This window comes from Rhinichthys klamathensis, unplaced genomic scaffold (genome assembly GCF_029890125.1).
Source record: "Rhinichthys klamathensis goyatoka isolate OS25496 unplaced genomic scaffold, OSU_Roscu_1.1 h1tg000504l_1, whole genome shotgun sequence".
Lineage (NCBI taxonomy): Eukaryota > Metazoa > Chordata > Actinopteri > Cypriniformes > Leuciscidae > Rhinichthys > Rhinichthys klamathensis.
The window spans coordinates 1,018,121-1,035,000 of record NW_026606985.1 but is presented as its reverse complement, the minus strand read 5'-3'; the positions used below and the strand labels follow the sequence as shown (position 1 = coordinate 1,035,000).

The following is a 16,880-nucleotide window of genomic DNA, read 5'->3' as shown; positions in this document are numbered from 1 at the left end:
CTCTTTCCGTCTGTCTATCTGTCTATCTTTCTGTCTGTCTCTTTCCGTCTGTCTATCTGTCTATCTTTCTGTCTGTCTATCTTTCTGTCTATCTTTCTGTCTATCTTTCTGTCTATCTTTCTGTCTATCTATTTGTCTATCTATCTTTCTGTCTATCTTTCTGTCTATCTATTTGTCTATCTTTCTTTCTGTCTGTCTTTCTGTCTGTCTATCTTTCTGTCTCTCTGTCTATCTATCTATCTTTCTGTCTGTCTATCTTTCTGTCTATCTATCTTTCTATCTTTCTTTCTGTCTGTCTATCTTTCTGTCTGTCTATCTTTCTGTCTATCTATTTGTCTATCTATTTGTCTATCTATTTGTCTATCTTTCTTTCTGTCTGTATCTTTCTGTCTATCTATTTGTCTATCTTTCTTTCTGTCTGTCTGTCTTTCTGTCTGTCTATCTTTCTGTCTGTCTGTCTATCTATCTATCTTTCTGTCTATCTTTCTGTCTATCTTTCTGTCTATCTATTTGTCTATCTTTCTTTCTGTCTGTCTATCTTTCTGTCTATCTATCTTTCTGTCTGTCTTTCTGTCTGTCTATCTTTCTGTCTATCTATTTGTCTATCTTTCTTTCTGTCTGTCTATCTTTCTGTCTATCTATCTGTCTATCTATCTATCTTTCTGTCTATCTTTCTATCTGTCTATCTTTCTATCTGTCTATCTTTCTTTCTGTCTGTCTATCTTTCTGTCTATCTTTCTGTCTATCTATTTGTCTATCTTTCTTTCTCTCTGTCTATCGTTCTGTCTATCTATCTGTCTATCTCTCTATCTTTCTGTCTATCTTTCTTTCTATCTATCTGTCTATCTTTCTGTCTATCTTTCTGTCTGTCTTTCTGTCTGTCTATCTTTCTGTCTTTCTGTCTGTCTGTCTTTCTTTCTGTCTATCTTTCTTTCTGTCTTTCTGTCTGTCTGTCTTTCTTTCTGTCTGTCTTTCTGTCTGTATATCTTTCTGTCTATCTATCTGTCTATCTTTCTTTCTGTCTGTCTGTCTTTCTGTCTGTCTATCTTTCTATCTATCTATCTTTCTGTCTATCTATCTGTCTATCTTTCTTTCTATCTGTCTATCTTTCTGTCTGTCTGTCTTTCTGTCTGTCTATCTTTCTGTCTTTCTATCTATCTATCTGTCTATCTATCTATCTTTCTGTCTATCTTTCTGTCTATCTATCTGTCTATCTTTCTGTCTATCTATCTATCTTTCTGTCTATCTATCTATCTTTCTGTCTATCTTTCTGTCTATCTTTCTTTCTATCTGTCTGTCTATCTTTCTGTCTGTCTATCTTTCTGTCTATCTATCTGTCTATCTTTCTTTCTATCTGTCTATCTTTCTGTCTGTCTTTCTGTCTGTCTTTCTGTCTGTCTATCTTTCTGTCTATCTATCTATCTTTCTGTCTATCTTTCTGTCTATCTATCTGTCTATCTTTCTGTCTATCTATCTATCTTTCTGTCTATCTTTCTGTCTATCTATCTGTCTATCTTTCTGTCTGTCTATCTGTCTATCTATCTGTCTATCTTTCTGTCTGTCTATCTTTCTGTCTATCTATCTGTCTATCTTTCTTTCTATCTGTCTATCTTTCTGTCTGTCTTTCTGTCTGTCTATCTTTCTGTCTATCTATCTATCTTTCTGTCTATCTTTCTGTCTATCTATCTGTCTATCTTTCTGTCTATCTATCTATCTTTCTGTCTATCTTTCTGTCTATCTATCTGTCTATCTTTCTGTCTGTCTATCTGTCTATCTATCTGTCTATCTTTCTGTCTGTCTATCTGTCTGTCTATCTATCTGTCTGTCTATCTATCTGTCTATCTGTCTGTCTATCTATCTGTCTGTCTATCTTTCTGTCTATCTGTCTATCTTTCTATCTTTCTGTCTATCTGTCTGTCTATCTTTCTGTCTATCTATCTATCTATCTGTCTGTCTATCTTTCTGTCTATCTATCTTTCTGTCTATCTGTCTGTCTATCTTTCTGTCTATCTTTCTGTCTATCCGTCTATCTATCTTTCTGTCTATCTATCTATCTTTCTGTCTCTCTTTCTGTCTATCTATCTGTCTATCTTTATTTCTATCTGTCTGTCTATCTTTCTGTCTGTCTATCTTTCTTTCTGTCTATCTTTCTTTCTATCTGTCTGTCTATCTTTCTGTCTGTCTATCTGTCTATCTTTCTTTCTATCTGTCTATCTTTCTGTCTATCTTTCTTTCTATCTGTCTATCTTTCTGTCTATCTATCTGTCTATCTTTCTTTCTATCTGTCTATCTGTCTGTCTATCTTTCTATCTCTCTGTCTATCTTTCTTTCTATCTGTCTATCTTTCTTTCTGTCTGTCTTTCTGTCTGTATATCTTTCTGTCTATCTATCTGTCTATCTTTCTTTCTGTCTGTCTGTCTTTCTGTCTGTCTATCTTTCTGTCTGTCTATCTTTCTATCTATCTATCTATCTTTCTGTCTATCTATCTGTCTATCTTTCTTTCTATCTGTCTATCTTTCTGTCTGTCTGTCTTTCTGTCTGTCTATCTTTCTGTCTTTCTATCTATCTATCTGTCTATCTATCTATCTTTCTGTCTATCTTTCTGTCTATCTATCTGTCTATCTTTCTGTCTATCTATCTATCTTTCTGTCTATCTATCTATCTTTCTGTCTATCTTTCTGTCTATCTTTCTTTCTATCTGTCTGTCTATCTTTCTGTCTGTCTATCTTTCTGTCTATCTATCTGTCTATCTTTCTTTCTATCTGTCTGTCTTTCTGTCTGTCTTTCTGTCTGTCTTTCTGTCTGTCTATCTTTCTGTCTATCTATCTATCTTTCTGTCTATCTTTCTGTCTATCTATCTGTCTATCTTTCTGTCTATCTATCTATCTTTCTGTCTATCTTTCTGTCTATCTATCTGTCTATCTTTCTGTCTGTCTATCTGTCTATCTGTCTGTCTATCTTTCTGTCTGTCTATCTTTCTGTCTATCTATCTGTCTATCTTTCTTTCTATCTGTCTATCTTTCTGTCTGTCTTTCTGTCTGTCTATCTTTCTGTCTGTCTATCTATCTATCTTTCTGTCTATCTTTCTGTCTATCTATCTGTCTATCTTTCTGTCTATCTATCTATCTTTCTGTCTATCTTTCTGTCTATCTATCTGTCTATCTTTCTGTCTGTCTATCTGTCTATCTATCTGTCTATCTTTCTGTCTGTCTATCTGTCTGTCTATCTATCTGTCTGTCTATCTATCTGTCTATCTATCTGTCTGTCTATCTTTCTGTCTATCTGTCTATCTTTCTGTCTATCTGTCTGTCTATCTTTCTGTCTATCTATCTATCTATCTGTCTGTCTATCTTTCTGTCTATCTATCTTTCTGTCTATCTGTCTGTCTATCTTTCTGTCTATCTTTCTGTCTATCCGTCTATCTATCTTTCTGTCTATCTATCTATCTTTCTGTCTCTCTTTCTGTCTATCTATCTGTCTATCTTTATTTCTATCTGTCTGTCTATCTTTCTGTCTGTCTATCTTTCTTTCTGTCTATCTTTCTTTCTATCTGTCTGTCTATCTTTCTGTCTGTCTATCTGTCTATCTTTCTGTCTATCTTTCTGTCTATCTTTCTGTCTATCTGTCTATCTTTCTGTCTATCTTTCTGTCTATCTTTCTGTCTATCTGTCTATCTTTCTGTCTATCTTTCTGTCTATCTTTCTGTCTATCTTTCTTTCTATCTGTCTGTCTATCTATCTGTCTATCTTTCTATCTGTCTATCTGTCTATCTTTCTGTCTATCTTTCTGTCTATCTGTCTATCTTTCTGTCTATCTGTCTGTCAATCTTTCTGTCTATCTTTCTGTCTATCTTTCTGTCTATCTATCTATCTTTCTGTCTATCTTTCTGTCTATCTATCTGTCTATCTTTCTGTCTATCTTTCTGTCTATCTATTTGTCTATCTTTCTTTCTCTCTGTCTATCGTTCTGTCTATCTATCTGTCTATCTCTCTATCTTTCTGTCTATCTTTCTTTCTATCTATCTGTCTATCTTTCTGTCTGTCTGTCTATCTTTCTGTCTGTCTTTCTGTCTGTCTATCTTTCTGTCTGTATATCTTGCTGTCTATCTATCTGTCTATCTTTCTTTCTATCTGTCTATCTTTCTGTCTGTCTGTCTTTCTGTCTGTCTATCTTTCTGTCTGTCTATCTTTCTATCTATCTATCTGTCTATCTATCTATCTTTCTGTCTATCTTTCTGTCTATCTATCTGTCTATCTTTCTGTCGATCTATCTATCTATCTGTCTATCTTTCTGTCTATCTATCTGTCTATCTTTCTGTCTATCTGTCTGTCTATCTTTCTGTCTATCTATCTATCTTTCTGTCTATCTATCTGTCTGTCTATCTTTCTGTCTATCTTTCTGTCTATCTGTCTGTCTATCTTTCTGTCTATCTGTCTGTCTATCTTTCTGTCTATCTGTCTATCTTTCTGTCTATCTTTCTGTCTATCTATCTGTCTATCTTTCTATCTGTCTATCTGTCTATCTGTCTGTCTATCTATCTGTCTGTCTATCTTTCTGTCTATCTGTCTATCTTTCTGTCTATCTGTCTGTCAATCTTTCTGTCTATCTGTCTATCTTTCTGTCTATCTATCTATCTTTCTATCTATCTGTCTATCTTTCTTTCTATCTGTCTGTCTATCTTTCTGTCTATCTGTCTGTCTATCTTTCTGTCTATCTATCTATCTTTCTGTCTATCTATCTGTCTGTCTATCTTTCTGTCTATCTGTCTGTCTATCTTTCTGTCTATCTGTCTATCTTTCTGTCTATCTTTCTGTCTATCTGTCTATCTTTCTGTCTATCTGTCTGCCTATCTTTCTGTCTATCTATCTGTCTATCTTTCTTTCTATCTGTCTGTCTATTTTTCTGTCTATCTGTCTGTCTATCTTTCTGTCTATCTATCTATCTGTCTGTCTATCTTTCTGTCTATCTATCTGTCTGTCTATCTGTCTGTCTATCTTTCTGTCTATTTTTTTGTCTATCTGTCTATCTTTCTGTCTATCTGTCTATCTTTCTGTCTATCTGTCTGTCTGTCTATCTTTCTGTCTATCTTTCTGTCTATCTGTCTATCTTTCTGTCTATCTGTCTGTCTATCTTTCTGTCTATCTGTCTGTCTATCTTTCTGTCTATCTTTCTGTCTATCTTTCTGTCTATCTTTCTGTCTATCTGTCTGTCTATCTCTATCCGCTGTCTATCTTTCTGTCTATCTGTCTGTTTATCTTTCTGTCTATCTTTCTGTCTGTCTGTCTATCTGTCTGTCTATCTGTCTGTCTATCTTTCTGTCTATCTATCTATCTTTCTGTCTCTCTTTCTGTCTATCTATCTGTCTATATTTATTTCTATCTGTCTATCTTTCTGTCTGTCTATCTTTCTGTCTATCTTTCTTTCTATCTGTCTGTCTATCTTTCTGTCTGTCTATCTTTCTGTCTATCTATCTGTCTATCTATCTGTCTATCTATCTATCTTTCTGTCTATCTTTCTGTCTATCTATCTGTCTATCTTTCTATCTGTCTATCTTTCTGTCTATCTGTCTGTCAATCTTTCTGTCTATCTTTCTGTCTATCTGTCTATCTTTCTGTCTATCTATCTTTCTGTCTATCTTTCTGTCTATCTATCTGTCTATCTTTCTTTCTATCTATCTATCTGTCTATCTATCTTTCTGTCTATCTGTCTATCTTTCTGTCTATCTGTCTGTCTATCTTTCTGTCTATCTATCTGTCTATCTATCTATCTGTCTATCTATCTTTCTGTCTATCTGTCTATCTTTCTGTCTATCTGTCTGTCTATCTTTCTGTCTATCTATCTGTCTATCTTTCTATCTGTCTATCTTTCTATCTGTCTATCTTTCTGTCTATCTGTCTGTCAATCTTTCTGTCTATCTTTCTGTCTATCTGTCTATCTTTCTGTCTATCTATCTTTCTATCTGTCTATCTTTCTGTCTATCTGTCTGTCAATCTTTCTGTCTATCTTTCTGTCTATCTGTCTATCTTTCTGTCTATCTATCTTTCTGTCTATCTTTCTGTCTATCTGTCTGTCTATCTTTCTGTCTATCTATCTATCTGTCTATCTATCTTTCTGTCTATCTGTCTATCTTTCTGTCTATCTGTCTGTCTATCTTTCTGTCTATCTATCTGTCTATCTTTCTTTCTATCTGTCTGTCTATTTTTCTATCTTTCTGTCTATCTATCTATCTGTCTGTCTGTCTATCTGTCTGTCTATCTTTCTGTCTATCTATCTATCTGTCTGTCTATCTATCTGTCTGTCTATCTGTCTGTCTATCTTTCTGTCAATTTTTTTGTCTATCTGTCTATCTTTCTGTATCTGTCTATCTGTCTATCTTTCTGTCTATCTGTCTGTCTATCTTTCTGTCTATCTGTCTGTCTATCTTTCTGTCTATCTTTCTGTCTATCTTTCTGTCTATCTGTCTGTCTATCTTTCTGTCTATCTTTCTGTCTATCTTTCTGTCTATCAGTCTGTCTATCTGTCTGTCTATCTTTCTGTCTATCTTTCTGTCTATCTGTCTGTTTATCTTTCTGTCTATCTTTCTGTCTGTCTGTCTATCTGTCTGTCTATCTGTCTGTCTGTCTATCTTTCTGTCTATCTTTCTTTCTATCTGTCTGTCTATCTTTCTGTCTGTCTATCTGTCTATCTTTCTGTCTATCTATCTGTCTATCTATCTATCTTTCTGTCTATCTTTCTGTCTATCTTTCTATCTGTCTATCTGTCTATCTGTCTGTCTATCTATCTGTCTGTCTATCTATCTGTCTGTCTATCTTTCTGTCTGTCTATCTTTCTGTCTATCTGTCTGTCAATCTTTCTGTCTATCAGTCTATCTTTCTGTCTATCTTTCTGTCTATCTATCTGTCTATCTTTCTGTCTATCTGTCTGTCTATCTTTCTGTCTATCTATCTATCTGTCTATCTATCTTTCTGTCTATCTATCTGTCTGTCTATCTTTCTGTCTATCTATCTATCTGTCTATCTATCTTTCTGTCTATCTATCTGTCTGTCTATCTTTCTGTCTATCTGTCTGTCTATCTTTCTGTCTATTTTTTTGTCTATCTGTCTATCTTTCTGTCTATCTGTCTGTCTATCTTTCTGTCTATCTTTCTGTCTATCTGTCTATCTTTCTGTCTATCTGTCTGTCTATCTTTCTGTCTATCTTTCTGTCTATCTTTCTGTCTATCTGTCTGTCTGTCTATCTGTCTGTCTATCTTTCTGTCTATCTTTCTGTCTATCTGTCTATCTTTCTGTCTATCTGTCTGTCTATCTTTCTGTCTATCTATCTGTCTATCTTTCTGTCTATCTATCTATCTGTCTGTCTATCTTTCTGTCTATCTATCTGTCTGTCTATCTGTCTGTCTATCTTTCTGTCTATTTTTTTGTCTATCTGTCTATCTGTCTATCTTTCTGTCTATCTGTCTGTCTATCTTTCTGTCTATCTTTCTGTCTATCTGTCTATCTTTCTGTCTATCTGTCTGTCTATCTTTCTGTCTATCTGTCTGTCTATCTTTCTGTCTATCTTTCTGTCTATCTGTCTGTCTATCTGTCTGTCTATCTTTCTGTCTATCTTTCTGTCTATCTGTCTGTCTATCTGTCTGTCTATCTTTCTGTCTATCTTTCTGTCTATCTTTCTGTCTATCTTTCTGTCTATCTGTCTGTCTATCTTTCTGTCTATCTTTCTGTCTATCTGTCTGTTTATCATTCTGTCTATCTTTCTGTCTATCTTTCTATCTGTCTGTCTATCTGTCTGTCTATCTGTCTGTCTATCTTTCTGTCTATTTTTTTGTCTATCTGTCTATCTGTCTATCTTTCTGTCTATCTGTCTGTCTATCTTTCTGTCTATCTTTCTGTCTATCTGTCTATCTTTCTGTCTATCTGTCTGTCTATCTTTCTGTCTATCTGTCTGTCTATCTTTCTGTCTATCTTTCTGTCTATCTGTCTGTCTATCTGTCTGTCTATCTTTCTGTCTATCTTTCTGTCTATCTGTCTGTCTATCTGTCTGTCTATCTTTCTGTCTATCTTTCTGTCTATCTTTCTGTCTATCTTTCTGTCTATCTGTCTGTCTATCTTTCTGTCTATCTTTCTGTCTATCTGTCTGTTTATCATTCTGTCTATCTTTCTGTCTATCTTTCTATCTGTCTGTCTATCTGTCTGTCTATCTTTCTGTCTATCTGTCTGTCTATCTGTCTGTCTATCTGTCTGTCTATCTTTCTGTCTATCTGTCTGTCTATCTGTCTGTCTATCTGTCTGTCTATCTTTCTGTCTATCTTTCTGTCTATCTTTCTGTCTATCTTTCTGTCTATCTTTCTGTCTATCTGTCTGTCTGTCTATCTGTCTGTCTATCTTTTTGTCTATCTTTCTGTCTATCTGTCTGTTTATCATTCTGTCTATCTTTCTGTCTGTCTGTCTGTCTGTCTATCTATCTGTCTGTCTATCTGTCTGTCTATCTGTCTGTCTATCTTTCTGTCTATCTTTCTGTCTATCTTTCTGTCTATCTTTCTGTCTATCTGTCTGTCTATCTGTCTGTCTATCTGTCTGTCTATCTTTCTGTCTATCTTTCTGTCTATCTTTCTGTCTATCTTTCTGTCTATCTGTCTGTCTGTCTATCTGTCTGTCTATCTTTTTGTCTATCTTTCTGTCTATCTGTCTGTTTATCATTCTGTCTATCTTTCTGTCTGTCTATCTATCTATCTATCTGTCTGATCACATGTACAGATAGTCATCGGTCATGACCTCAGTATTTCTTTACCCTCTTCAGACACAATAATTATGTTGCAACACAAACGCGCTGATAAACTTTCATACAATTAGAAAGAAAATTCCCAGTCTTTCGTCATCTATTGTCTGTCCAGTTTGAGCTATTTATATCCCGCGTGTTCTTGAAATAACCCGTGGCGTGCAGGAGAGCCATTGTTCGTCTGTCATTGAGTAATAAGGTATCAAGTTCTTCTATATTTACCGTCTTTACAAACACACACGAGTTTCCACACACAGGTTTAGTTTTCTTTCATGAGAAACTTCGACTAGTCTGACGATGATTTCGCAAGTTTCCACAGATTTCCTCTCGCAATCAGCACAGAAAGCGCTCAAAACAGACTATTAAAGATCGATCTCATGAAATAAATCTGCAATAATAAAGTCTTAAAGTCTGCCTGTGGTGAAAATCCAGCTTTTACACTTACAGTCGCTTTGGTGCATTTCTCACATCACTATTTACATTTGCACAACAGTTAATGCAGTTCTCAAAACAGTTAGTACAAACTACAAAACCTAGTTGATAACCTGCAAAAGCGTGTCACTTGCTCAAAATGGATATCTCGTTCCTCAAAGCAAGTATTCATGTCAATGAAAGTGTCCGTGTCATCAAGATGGAAAGTCCTGACACCATTGTTTATGAACAAGATAGTCAAATGGCTTTGTCATGTTTTCATTATGACAGTTTACTCTGTAAATGTTTTCCAATGCAAAAAAGTCAGATCTTGGTGACACTACTCAAGACAGCACTATATACTATTTGCACAGCCATTTGAAAACTACAGTAAAGTTACACATTACTGTATTTACTGTAGTGAGGTAACTGAGTACAAGACACTGGATATGTATGTTTCACATGTTTACTGCATATGCTCTTTGCAAATCTAATTTGTTCACAGCATTGTGTAAAATAAAAAATACACCCTTATTTACAACAAACATAAACTCCCTTTGGGTCGAGCTGTGCACAACTGTGAACAATATTGCAGTACATATTGGAACTGAACATACAACATACATAGTACTGTAAATCACTCATGCACACCCCTTCTCATCAGTGAAAGCTGAGGTTCACCTGAGAGAAATTGTTCAATTTAGGATAAAAAAATATTTTTTTTTTAAAAGATAACAAAAATAGTAAAATTAGCTTGACAGATTTCGACAACTAGTTCAACATTTGTGTATGTGATGACTCAAGCAATGAAATGAGGACTATTCGTTTTATATGGAATGACTATTCAGCATTCACAAGTATAGTTAATTTTGACTAACATGACATGAGCAAATGATAATGTTATAAAACAGCAGAGAGTTGTATGAAAGCAACTGATGCATGTCCAAGAGCATTTGCAGTTTGTTGGAAGGAATGAGAAATTGCTACTATGATGTGCACAAATGACTAAATGTTGTGGAGGTTGAACTAACTGTTGTGCAAATGTAAATAGTGATGTGAGAAATGCACCAAAGCGACTGAGAAAAACTGTAATGTTGTTTATGTTTCTATGTGGTGTTTTAATATACTTTAATACAAACCATGTGTAAATTCATAAGTCGACAGCATTGCTGAGTATTTCCTCCTTAAAGTGAACCAGACAGTCTCAATCAGGTCACCGTGGTAAATCCTAACTTAGACGGCTAATTTACATATTCATAGAACCGCGCATACTAAATGAGGCAAGGGTGTCGAGTTACATTCAAGACATTTTAAGGCGTGAATAAAAAATTTTCAAGGAAAAAACGTTTAAATATGTAATTTTGGTGACCAAAGATGAGTTTTAAGGGATAAAATGATCGACTACAGGGGGACTCAGGCCTACGCTGCTTCACAGACAGGATAATGGTTCCGTTCATCACCACTAGAGGCCAGCAAAGCACCAGCCTGAGTTCAGTAAGCGCTTCTGAAACCGCAGGAACTCTGAACATCATCTCAGCCTCTGCTGGAGTTTCACTGGTGGAGTTTGTCTCATTTCAGACTGAAGTCTGTGAGTGACTGGTTTGATTTCGAAAGTTTTTCACTTTTCACTTCAGGCCTGAAGTCTCGCGCCGTTTCTGACCCGACGGGCCTCAGACAGAAGAACATGATAACCCTGAGACCGAGAGCTGTGGTGAAACTGTGTCAGGAGTGTGTGTGTGTGAGTGAGAGTCGAGCTGCTATTGTCAAACCAACCGCTTTCATTCTTGAGTTCAGGTTTGACCGGACGTGCCGGTTCTCTTGAGTTTCTTTGCATAAGATCAGGCGCTTACGATCAATGTGATGAAGAAGATGATGATGAAGATGACGATCTGATGATGAAGATGACGATCTGATGATGCACTGACACTCACTCCGTCAGGAAATACAGCATTACATTCATTACTAAAATTAAATCCGTGATTCTGAACTGAGCAATCAGAGATTTACAGGATTAGTTCTGTTCAGCTTTCAAAACCGTTGCTAAGGTGTTCTGAATGGTTGTTAATCGTTCAGGGTGGTCTGAATGGTTGCCAAGATGTTACCATGCTGTTACTAAGGTCTTTAGACTCGTTGCTATGCAGTTCTGCACAGTTGCCAAGCTGTTGGTGTGTTTTTGTTGTTGTTGTTGCCAAATCATTCTAAATGGTTGCAAAGTATGTTGCTACGCAGTTACTATGACTTCTAAAAGCTAGTCCTAAGCATGTTGATATGCATTTGCTAAATACGCTGAGTGGTTGCCATGTTTCTTTGTTGTTGCTAGGGCATTCAGAGTGCTCGCAAAGTATGTTGACTTCCATTTGCTAAGGCATTATGAGTGGTTGCCAGGGTGTTGCTATGTAATTGCTAAGGTGTTCTGAATGATTGTTGTTGTGTTGCAATGCGGTTGCTATGGCATTTCTATGCAGTTGATAAATAGTCGTTGCCATGTTTCTTTGCCTGAGGGGTTTTCAAGGTGTTGCTATACAGTTACATAGGCATTCTGAGTGGTACTTGCTATTTTGCTATGCAGTTTCTAGGCCATCTGAGTGGTTGCAAGGGCGTTGCTATGCAGTTACCAAGGCATTCTGAGTGGTACTATGCATGTAGCTATGTAGTTGTTTGGGCATCTGAGTGGTTGCCAGGGCGCTGCTATGCAGTTATAAAGGCATGTGGTACTATGCATGTTGTTATGCAGTTGTTTGGGCATCTGAGTAGTTGCCAGGGCGTTGCTATGCAGTTATAAAGGCATTCTGAATAGTAGTTGGGATGTTGCTTTGCAGACGTTTGGGCATCTGAGTGGTTGCCAGGGCCTTGCTATGCAGTTACCAAGGCATTCTGAGTGGTACTATGCATGTTGCTATGCAGTTGTTTGGGCATCTGAGTAGTTGCCAGGGTGTTGCTATGCAGTTATAAAGGCATTCTGAATGGTAGTTGGCATGTTGCTATGCAGTTGTTTTGGCATCTGAGTGGTTGCCAGGGCCTTGCTATGCAGTTACCAAGGCATTCTGAGTGGTACTATGCATGTTGCTATGCAGTTGTTTGGGCATCTGAGTGGTTGCCAGGGCGCTGCTATGCAGTTATAAAGGCATTCTGAGTGGTACTATGCATGTTGCTATGCAGTTGTTTGGGCATCTGAGTGGTTGCCAGGGCCTTGCTATGCAGTTACCAAGGCATTCTGAGTGGTACTATGCATGTTGCTATGCAGTTGTTTTGGCATCTGAGTGGTTGCCAGGGCGTTGCTATGCAGTTAACAAGGCATTTTGAGTGGTACCATGCATGTTGCTATGCAGTTGTAAAGGCATCTGAGTGGTTGCCAGGGCGTTGCTATGCAGTTAACAAGGCATTTTGAGTGGTACCATGCATGTTGCTATGCAGTTGTAAAGGCATTCTGAATGGTACTAGTTTGCATGTTGCTTTGCAGTTTCTATTGCGTTTGAGTGGTTGCCAAGGTGTTGCTGTGCAGTTACAAAGGCATTCTGAGTGGTACTACGCATGTTGCTATGCAGTTGTTTGGGCATCTGAGTGGTTGCAAGGGCCTTGCTATGCAGTTACCAAGGCATTCTGAGTGGTACTATGCATGTTGCTATGCAGTTGTTTTGGCATCTGAGTGGTTGCCAGGGCGTTGCTATGCAGTTAACAAGGCATTTTGAGTGGTACCATGCATGTTGCTATGCAGTTGTTTTGGCATCTGAGTGGTTGCCAGGGCGTTGCTATGCAGTTAACAAGGCATTTTGAGTGGTACCATGCATGTTGCTATGCAGTTGTTTTGGCATCTGAGTGGTTGCCAAGGTGTTGCTGTGCAGTTACAAAGGCATTCTGAGTGGTAGTGGCAAATGATCTATCTAAATTACAATAATTTAGCATGTAATTAAGATGTGTTTGTGCTTTCTTCTAATTAAATGAATGAGCTGATTAATTCTGTTGAAACGTGATGTGCGCTGCAGCGTGACAGCGTGACCTCTGACCCTTTAATGACTAGCTGGTTTAATCTATTGTAATCATAATGAGTCTCATTTTTCATACCTGAAGTTCATGTAGTATTATGTTTCCTGGCAGACGAGTGAATGGTCGTTCTGGAGCCGGTTAACTCCAGTTAAACCAGTCTTCACCCGCACGGCGACAGATAGGCATCACAGAAACCAGAATAATGTAAACAGGCCCCAAACCACAGAAGCCCACTTCCCCCGATGGGTCGTGTGTGTGAGCCGTCACTATCCACACACACATCTACATCTCCAACACTACGTCTATTGATTCAGCATTTCAGAGTTATTTAATACTTCATATGAAAAGTGTGTTACAGTTACACAACCGGGTTTTGTTATATAATCAGAGACACTGATACATTCGGTTTGGTCGCTGCAGGCGAACTACACATTGTTCCCTGAAGATAAAGACTTTAATTCCTGATTCTTTGAACTCGGTGAAGTTTTGAAACGCTGCCATGTCTGTGCAAGAGTCGCTGGCAGAAGCGAAGGATGTTTCGGGCATTATTGATCCGACATGAATCGAATAACTCTTTTATTGTGTCAATAAATTCTGCATATATTGTGATAATCATTGGTTTTCCGTGCCGTTCTGTCGTGTGTTTTTCTGGTCGGTTTAGATTGCAGTGGTTTTCATCAAAAGTCGTCAAATGTAAGTCTTCACTCTGTAAAGTAAATATAGATTCATCTTTATCAAAGTTACCAAAGTTATCCAGCGAAGACCAGTGAGGGATTTCTGTCTTCTGTTGTTTGACTAACATTGCAAACACAGACGGCAGGAATATTAGGCCGCTGTCACTTTAAGAGCGAATGCACGGATCCAATACACTGATACACACACTTTACCCTCTCAACTGTTTGCGTTCACTTTAGTGTGTGTCTTCAAGCGCAGGAAGACGTGATGGAGAGCTCAGTTTAGCATTTAGTAACGATTTAAAACAGGTGCACATAATAAACGATCAGCTATTACATGTAAAACAAATGCTAAAAAAGTGAAGTTGGCCAATATTGACCTTTTAATGAATTTGTTTCAATGAATTGCAAATATACAATGTAGAAGAAGTACAGTATACAAGTCATAAGCTGTTTAATTTATATTTTAAACCTTTATTGCACACATTTAAAAAAAAACTAATAAAAATGACAAAAACACTCCACAAAATGACTTAAAGTTGAACTAAAATTAAAGTTAAAACAGAAATAATAAAAAATATAGATAAAAACTAATGGTTATGTTAAAAAATGAATAAAAAAATATATAAACTCTCAACAAAATGATCAAAAATTAAAACATAAAATGAAAAAAAAATCAACATTATATGTAAAAAGAAAAATAAATCTATTAAAAATGCTAAAAGGTTAAATTAACCTGAACTTATAATGAATTTATTTCAATGAATTGCAAATACAACATAGAAGTACAATATAGAACAATTCACAATTCAACACAATTCCTTATTATAATTATTTATAAAAATAGAAATATAATTATTTTTAAGGTAACACTTTACAGCAAGTACCATTGTTAAATAATATGAACATGCAACTTTGTGATTTTAATAATAAGCGCAAACTAATGTTAACTTAGCAGTATTTTTAAATATTCTTTTACAGTTATGTTTAATTTAGTTGTTTTTTGATGTTTATTCCTAGTAAGTAAAAATGTAAAATGTTTGTTTGTTTTTCTCAATAAAGTGCATTGCATTGTGGGATGCCGTGTGCTCTTCACACTCGCGTAACAACTCTTCATACAACAGTTGCTTTAAGTCAAATATAAGCGTGAGGATTCAGTGTCTGATGATCTGGAGGATCACGCTGGAATTAGGCTAGTTTGAACTAAAGCTAATTATTTTAATTCAATAGTAGCATTTTATTTGCAGCTATTCACACACACCTGCAGTGAGACACACATACCTGTTGAACAGGTGTATTTGGCATCGCTCCAGGATTCCGGCGCTTTACTGGAAAGTGTGTGAGCTCTGCCCGTAAACCGAGCCCAGTGGGCGGGGCCTGGGCGATCCTGCGCTGTGATTGGCTGCGCGTGATGTCAGCGCTTGGCCTCATTCTGGTTCAGAAGTTAAACTGGTAATTAACCCTCAGATCAACTCTAGACAATGATTAATCCAACCGCTTTCACTTTCCCAGAGTCCCAAACATCGATCCTCTCATCTAAAGCTGAAACGTTAATATTTCTGTGCAAAAGCAACTTTATAACCAAGAAAAGACGTTCGAATATCAGCGAGTTTCACGGTTTTGGTCGCCGCGTACTCTTATTGTTCTGATGACTGCACTATTATGAAATGTGTGACATGTGTAGGAGTGTCTTAACCGGCAGTGTGTGTGTTTATATTGTTGTGTTTCAGTGTAAACTTAAATTAATAACCTGTGACGCCTGTATTTAGTGTTATATGTCCACTGACGCACACACACACATTCTAACACACTCTCTGCACTGCGTTGTGTACTCGAGTAAACATGATAAGCAGGATTTTTAATTGTATTTAATTGCTTGCTCTAATATTACCCACATCGCTTTGTGTCAATTTAAGTTTGCAAACCTAAAAGTTACATAATTTTGACATTAAAGCTGAATTAATTTAGCTAGCGCTAACATGCTAATGCAAACGGTACACTACTTAAAATTAAATTAAAATATAAAACACTCATTTTCTTTTAGTTTAACCTTGATGTACTGAAATAACTTTAAAAGTGAGAATATATAAAATATTAATACAAACTATAATCATGTTTAAAAAACGATTAAATCAAAATAAATAAATAAAAGTTACAAAAACACTCAACAAATTGACTAAATCTTTAAAATTAACATTTTTATAGTAAAGTTCAACATGAATAAACGGATAGTAAACGTTAGTACAGTAACACTGATCAGGATTCAGCTTAATAATGTGCTAATGTGACATACTGTCTTATTAAAGTGTCCGTTTAGCACACGTGTTGTCTGCTAGCGGTATGCTAACTGGGACGTAGCGCTGTCTCACGTTCCGAGTGCATGTTGATTCGTCCTGGTGCATCATGGGAAGGGTAATCAACCAACATTCATATCTTAGACAAACAACGGTTTGATTGAAAACAACATCAGTGTGGCACCCAGCAGTGGATTACCCAGCATGCCCTGCTGCAGTGTTGACCGCGCTCTCACATGAACCATTAGCTTTTATCAGCGTGATAAAGCTTTACCGTAAGTAGCGTCTCTCTCTCTCACTACGCCCATGTTTACCGCTCTCTTCCACAGAAATCACTCCTGACTTTAATGGCTCAATATTAAAGTTCGAACTCGTGACCTTTGACCCGCTCGCGTCTGGATCCAGAGACGCTCAGAGGCTGAGCTGTGCTGAAGTGTTTTGCTAATCAACGAGTGTGTGTTTGGATGTAAACAGCTTACAGTCAGTGAGACGTATCAGAGAGCGATGTTAACACACACACACACACATTGACACACACTCACACACACACACTGACACACACTCATTGACACAAACTCACACGTCTCATTACTGGAACTGACCTCAATAACTTAACGACTCTGTAACTTTGTAACCCACACACACATTGACACACAAACACACTGACGCACACACACACACTAACACAAACACACACACACACACATTTAATTCAGTGTTCTGCAAAACTTCTAGTGTTTTT

The 16,880-nt window shown here is 36.8% G+C and overlaps 1 protein-coding gene across 1 annotated transcript in view; it reads right to left on the bottom strand.

Moving 5' to 3' along the window:
- The window catches only part of gpr37l1a (G protein-coupled receptor 37 like 1a), a 25,603-nt gene extending 10,328 nt beyond the window's left edge, over positions 1 to 15,275 (bottom strand). The window contains exon 1 of the mRNA XM_056237966.1: positions 15,126 to 15,275. Coding sequence (XP_056093941.1) covers positions 15,126 to 15,275 — 150 coding nt within the window. The remainder of the gene's footprint in view (positions 1 to 15,125) is intronic.
- Positions 15,276 to 16,880: the final 1,605 nt, after the last annotated feature.